Raw genomic sequence first — 6,771 nt, 5'->3', positions numbered from 1 at the left:
GGGGCCTGGGCCTTCGCGCCCCACCCAGTGGCCGTAAGAACCACTGCTAGTATGACTTACCACCAGCACGACCGGCAAACTACCCTCCTCAAGATGACACCGAGGCACCCTAATTGGGGCCTGTCCTATCCTCCTTCATTTAAAAAAAGTTAAACCCACCTGGTAGAGCCTCAGGCTGATATCATGGACTTCGGAAAGAGGGCCTGGAATAAAGGACCTGTAAAGGACCCGTGCGAAGAAAACTAAAAGCAACATGGGCTCGCTAGATGGGCGATGCTGCTTTAACTCGGGGCTATGATATCCTCCCTATGCCGGGGCGCTCATACTCGCCTATCAGGCCCGGCTGCGGCTGGCGATGCTCGGATATGCTGAGTCTAGGGGCGGTCAATGAACCCCGGCGCTCCCCGGGCTCTGCTCCGCCTCCGCTGGCGCCTGGTTTTGGGAGGCGTCGCTGCCAGTGGAGCGACTTCCGGGATTTAGGGAGCGGATTTAGGGGGGCGCGAAAATTAGGGGAGCTGCGTGGAGCATACTCGCTCTGTCACTGATCTGGACATCATCCACCGGAGGGTTCGGGGTTGGTTCGGGGGGACAACACCCCCGCGTCTGGGCTTTGGAAATAATCCAACTTATATCGGTTTTTAAGAGCGCCCTGGTTTTAGCTTATATCGGAATTCGGCGCATTTTTTCTGAGACGGGAGGCGCAGAGTGCCTCGTGCACTCTCGTGTAGGCCCACGGTAAAAGAGACGGTGCTTCTGAAGATGAAGGCTCGTACCCGCTTGTGCAGGGCGTGTGGCACGTGGATACGGATACGGAAGGGTAAAGAGAAGTGGTACAGTGACTGGAAATGTTGCGCAGTCCCACAAGGCGCCAAGCGGCACGACCATGAAAGTTACTTTGTAGGAATAATGTTGCATCGGACAGCCATCCAACATTTGATGTCATGTGAATACTTCAAGATGAGAAAATTCATCAGTTTGCGGGATAGACTGCCGCAAAGTCAGATTATCAGACTTTGTGCTTTGCCTAGATATCTACACTATGCGCATCGAACTTGATGCGCATCAGATTAGCTCCGCAGGTCTGGAAAAGATGCAACGTGAAGTCACTTGGTGCCGAATGGGACCCTCGACACAACACACACGCTGAAAGCGAGATGTGATCGAGGCCCATGGTTTTGGGTGGTCGGAAAAGTCACAGAGCTCCTCGAGTAGCGAAGGAAGAGCGCTTATCTTCACACGTACTTGTGCCATGGTGTCTCGTTCCCGGAGGGTGACAGAATGATCTATCAAGGTGTCAAAGTCAACGGTAACGCCGAAGGGTGTGCCAAGCTCATCAGCACGGGCGTAACGCTTGCCAACGGACTGGCCGGAAGTGTCAGCTTTGTTGGTTATGCCGGCATCCGTGAGAAGCTTCTCGATTCGAGTAACAAAAGGCATGAATTTAACATTCGTCTGGAGATTATAAATGCCGCACTTGATGGGGGCAACGGGTGGGGCCAAGCGCATGACGACACGTTGTTCATCCTTGGAATCACGCTGGTGGAACGAGTGCTCCAAGAGTGCGTGAAGAATACGCCCAATACCAAACGATGGCTCAATGACGCTAGGAATAAATTTGACAACTTGCACTAGCTTTTTGGATCGCTTGAAAGCGAGCATGTCGGGCGTCAGTTTCCAGGCAGTTTCTCCGTCATGCAACACCGCTTCCCCCGTGGAAAGAGTGGCCTCGAACGCGCGGAGCTTTGAGTCATCCCTCTGCAGTGCATCAAGAGCTGCGTAGACCGCTTTTTGATCCTTCTTGAAGGTGAGGCCGATAGTTTTACGGTCGGGAAGCAACGTGACGCTCTCCATCTCTACTGGTGTATCAAGCTGCTTGAAGGCCTCAGTCTGCACGCCTGTCGCGGCCGAGTGCACCGCAAGATCGTAGCACGCGCGATCGGCGTGACCAACACACTCAATCCAGCCATAGGCAGTAAAGATCTCAAGATCCCAGCAGTCTGCAGCGTAATGGGCCATCTCCGTAGCAAGATGCTGACGAAAGCGCAATTTAGTTAGGTCCATGCCAATCTTGACCATGAATAGTTGCGTACGCGCCATAAAATATGCCAACGTCTCATTGGCAATTGTGCCTGCAGACACCGCGGCCCCAACTGTGAGCTCTGCAATGCGACCAGTTCCGAGCTGCGCATCGCGATCGAACAGTTTCATTACTATGTTACGGACGGAAGCAAATTTTGGATGTTCCTTTTCAGCAGGGTTCACGAAATGCTCGATCTCTGCCATGGTGAATTCCCGAACGCGCAGAAGTCCGTTCTTCGGGGCAATTTCGTTCCGAAACCCAAGGCCGATCTGTGCTGCAGCGAATGGTACGCGTCCATTGTTGTAATCTAAAAGTCGACGGAAGTTCACAAAAAGCCCCTGCGCAGTTTCTGGTCTCAAATATCCGGTGAGCGTGCCACTGGGACCAATCTTTGTGCCAAACATGAGGTTGAAGGCAAATGGTGCGGTGAGCTGGTTGCCAGTCGCCGGGGCCGTGATGGCGTACTCAACCAAGATGCTTCCAAGCTCCTCCGGGGAATACGCATCAGCTTGTCGTTGAACCTTTCTATGCTCCTCGGCGGTAGTTGGCACAACAGTCCCACCATTGAGCAACGCGTCAATGTGATCCTCCAACAGTTTATCCGCCCGGTAGCAGTCACCGGTCTCAATATCTTTTACCATCAAGTCTGTGAATCGGTCAACATGTCCGGACGTCTTGAGCACTGGTTCTGGAGTAAGACACGTGCACTCCATCTCGAGCATTTTCTCTTCAAGAACAAAATGTCGCCGCCAGATATCAACTACGTTGGCCTTGAGCGCACACCCTGGTGGGCCCAAATCGAACAAACCGGTGACGCCACCATGTATTTCGAATGCTGGGACAACAAACATTCGCCGGAGCACAGTCTCGTCAAACAGCTTACGGTTCAGGCTGTTCTCGAATTCATCACTCTCCAGGGCTACTGTTGCCGCCGCTAGATCATTGCGAAGCGTGTGCAGCTCATCTACAGCCGACTGGATTTTTTCTGGAGCCGCGCCTGCTTTTTTCATCTCCTTTATTGAGGATGCCAGTCGTGTGCAGGACGCTGATAGAGCCCCTACATCGACCCCGATATCAGTTTCTTCATCTGCTACTTTACACGGCCCAGCGTCGACGACGCTGAAGCTCTGTGTCTCGGCGAAGTGAAACTTTGGCTGTAATATCGACGTCATACTGTTGGCGAGCGGCTGCCACAGCAACTCGCTGTAGTACGGATACGGCTGTCCAGGCGGCTGTCGGGGTTGGCTTTTGACCCTAGTTAGTTTCCGTCCACTTGCCTTTCGTATCTCCCACTAAGGGCCCCCGCGCGACGGTGTGTGCCCGGGCCACGCCCCAGGCCCGTGCCCGGCCCGTGCCCGGGGCCGCGTGCCGGGCCCCGCGCCGTGTGCCGAGCCCGTGCCGGCCCCCGTGCCTGGCCGCGTGCCCGGGGCCCCGGGGGGAGCACGGCCGCGTAGCGGCCGTACCACGTACGTCGGTGAAGGGTCTGTTTTCGGAGCCCCGGAAGGGGCGACGACTCCCTGCGGACGCGCCTCCCAGGCGCGTCCGCAGGAGCTTTTTTCGACCGCGCGGGGCTCCTAGATGCCATTTTCCCCGCAGGTGCTGGCTCTTACCCTAGTACCTAATAGCAGGGCTTTTGGCACCTCCCTCGTTCCGAGCCCCCCCCCCCCTCCTTCCATTGAGCACACTATAGTGCTACGACAGTGGCGGCCTCGGTAATACGAGGCCATGCCAGTATATATGAGCAGGTCGACTCACAAATCCCCACGACCGCCCATCGCCTACGCCCATCGTCTCCAGGATTACCCCGACTGGTCTAGCTAGGCGCGGTACACGCCTAATATTATCTCTGGAGCCGACTAGTACTTCGGCGGAATCGCCAGGAAATCCGCTGCAACCAGACTCGCATTCTGAGCGACGACAGCAGAGTAGCATAAACCTAACACCCGATAGTACTTGGCCCCGACTAACCTACTGTGCGCTTCGTAATACGGATCAACAAAATTCGATTAGCGGATCACAAAACGCGTGCAAATCCGTTGGAATAAAGCCTCCGCATACACTTCTGATCTATTCCAACAATCCTAGAGCAAAGAAGTGGCTGAAACGCGCCTGCCCGATCCCATGTTGAAGTTCAAGTTGAACATGCAGCTCTATGGTTGAAGTTATTTGTGGCCGCCAGAAGCCGCCACAAGGCAGTGTGTGGGCCGCAGGGCTTCATGAGGAGTCAGGAGAACGGATGGAGCTGCTTCTCCGGTGATGTTGGTCGCCGTAACGGCCCGGAAAGTTGGTTTTATGTTGATCCTTTGCAAATGAAGCGCACAGTAGGTTAGTCGGGACTAGTAGGGCAGCGAAAGCCCGGCGTTCGTAAAGGAGTTCGGACGCATCGTGGGTTGGGAACTGCGGGAGCGCGGGTATCGGCATGAATAATCAATGAATAATCAATGAATAATCAACAGGGTATCCAAGAATAGGCGCCAAGAATAGGCACACTCAATGACACGAATCGAAACGGAGGCGTATCAAAAGTCGCCAAGAAATTGGTCACCATTGAGAAGATTGGCTACTATTTCAGCTGCGTTGTCATCGTCAGCACGGTGGAAAGAGTCTGACTGAAAGCATATCTCAGCATCTGGATCTTGGCGGGTGGGGTACTGCGGGGGGGGGGTAATGCGACCGTTGTTCTCATCATTGTCGTGTTCAAGATCGACCGCCTCAGGATCTTCGTGATGAAGTTGTTCTAGCTCGTCGAGCTCCAGTAAGGGATCCTCATTACTGCTGATGTCGTCAACATCACGCTTGCCATCATCGGTTTCATCGTTAATATTGGCATCGCATTTCGATTTTATAAGTGTACCCATGTCCTGTGCTTTTTCATTCGAAGAGTGCAGACACTGGTCCTTCTTATTTTCAAATAATTCGCCCAGCATGAGCATCTTGTGTTGAATCAAGGGCCAGAGAATCTCATCGACACAATCGTCAGCCAGGAGGTACTCAACAACCACCTCCGATGTTTGGCCAATGCGATGTGCACGATCTTCAGCTTGAAGCAAAGCTGCTGGCGTCCAATAGAGCTCAGTAAATATGACACGCGAAGCAGCAGTCAGTGTGAGCGCAATACCAGCGGCGGTGATGCCAAGGAGGGCAACGCGAACCTTGGCATCATTTTGGAATGTGGTGACTCGTGATTGGCGGTCCTTGGCTGGTGTAGTGCCATCAATACGAATGTACTTGATATCGCGGAGGATACCATTAGCAAGAGTGTCGAGAACCTTGCGATGGTGCGCAAAGACAAGCATCTTTCCTGAAAACCTTTCCTCGTCCACACCGTGGAGCAGATCAGAAATACGACGTTCAATTGCCGGTAGCTTGGCGGGACCTGACCGCCGAAAGAGTTCCATAAGAAGGGCTTTCTTTTTCGCAGCCATCTCTTTGCGAACCATTTCAGGAGATTGGAGATCCTCCCGCTCAATGGTAGCATATCCCGATAGCGTAGTTGACAGTGTCACATGCGTGTCTTCTTTAACTCCAAGCCAGCTCCTTTTACTGCGCTTGCGCCTTGCCCTTTTTTGGTTATTGGATAGCTCAGCGAGCTCAGATGCTCTCGCACGAAACTCCTCTAAGTCGGACCGCAATTCGAGTGCCAAAGAGACATCATCAATCGACACTTTGCGCTGTACCTGACACATAGTGCAAATCACAATTGCAGGGCATCAGTTTCTGGGCTTGTATCTGAAAATTAGCTGTGTGTTCGAGCGGACTCTGCGGCAGGCCCGCCGTTTTGGTGGGAGTTGTGTCAGGATTGAGGCTTTGTTGCGGCGTAGCATGAGAGTCGCACGGAGTAGAGTGTGAAGCTCTTCTAGATTGGAAGCTGCTGAATACTCTTTCTTCTTCTCACCATCTTCGTTGGTGTCTTTTGGATCGTCTTTTTTCCTGCGGCCGCTGCAGTACCGTTTGTTGAAGTCGGCCGGGTCCGTCCACTGCTTGTCATCAAGCGCATGGAGCTGCCAAAACACTTCCATTGGCCGGCTCAGCGCAGGCGTGCCACTCAATAAGATGGCCCTTCGTGATGCTTTAATGATTGGAAGGAGTGCCTTAGTTCGCTGTGCCTTCCCATTTTTAAGATAATGGCACCTATATACGGAAATGTTACATGAGCGTAAACTCCATCCAATTTGTTGCAACACGATAAATATATGTATGGGTGTGCTTGCTCCGTCTGCTTACTCGTCACAAATGATCACATTCGGTGCAACACGAGTCAGCGTCTTTCTAACAGCTTCGCGATGCACAAGATCATACGAGGTTACAAGTATTTTCGCACGATCGACGGCCGTTGTCGCTGCTATGCGTTCTGATGTGATGACAAGTATGCCATCGCGAGGTAAGTAATCCTCATCTGGTAACCACTGGAGAAACTCAGCCTCCCAGTGAAATCTTGCTGACGAGGGTGACACAACGAGCACCGGCCATTCATGGTAATACGCACACCTGTGGAGACTTAAATTAAGTAACTAAATTTTTCAAGACCATTCGCCAAGCTTCACGCCGAGGAGTCACGCAGCACCGATCGCTTGAATGGTCTTTCCGAGACCCGGCTCATCAGCGAGGAGTGCACGGCCATTATTCCGCACAATCCACGAGACACCATACTTCTGAAAAGGCGCTAGAGCATTCCATATCGACCGGGGAAT

General features: G+C 53.0%; 2 protein-coding genes across 2 annotated transcripts in view; both read right to left on the bottom strand.

Annotated features, from left to right (window-relative positions):
- Positions 1-460: 460 nt before the first annotated feature.
- On the bottom strand, positions 461-3,351 carry AURANDRAFT_39148 (hypothetical protein; the record flags this gene model as incomplete). The annotated part of the gene is made up of 1 exon (XM_009042884.1): positions 461-3,351. The coding sequence occupies one exon, from the start codon at positions 3,250-3,252 to the stop codon at positions 1,063-1,065; it is 2,190 nt and encodes a 729-aa protein (XP_009041132.1).
- A 1,650-nt stretch (positions 3,352-5,001) lies between these two features.
- Positions 5,002-6,771, bottom strand: part of AURANDRAFT_39147 (hypothetical protein) — a gene marked incomplete at both ends in the record, with an annotated part of 2,738 nt that continues 968 nt past the window's right edge. Inside the window, 4 exons of the mRNA XM_009042883.1 lie at positions 5,002-5,757; positions 5,851-6,211; positions 6,305-6,568; positions 6,638-6,771. Of these exons, the coding sequence (XP_009041131.1) occupies positions 5,002-5,757; positions 5,851-6,211; positions 6,305-6,568; positions 6,638-6,771 (1,515 nt within the window). The remainder of the gene's footprint in view (positions 5,758-5,850; positions 6,212-6,304; positions 6,569-6,637) is intronic.

This window comes from Aureococcus anophagefferens (assembly GCF_000186865.1).
Source record: "Aureococcus anophagefferens unplaced genomic scaffold AURANscaffold_39, whole genome shotgun sequence".
Taxonomy (NCBI): Eukaryota; class Pelagophyceae; order Pelagomonadales; family Pelagomonadaceae; genus Aureococcus; species Aureococcus anophagefferens.
Note: the sequence above shows the minus strand (reverse complement) of the source record. Positions and strands in the feature narration are given on the sequence as shown.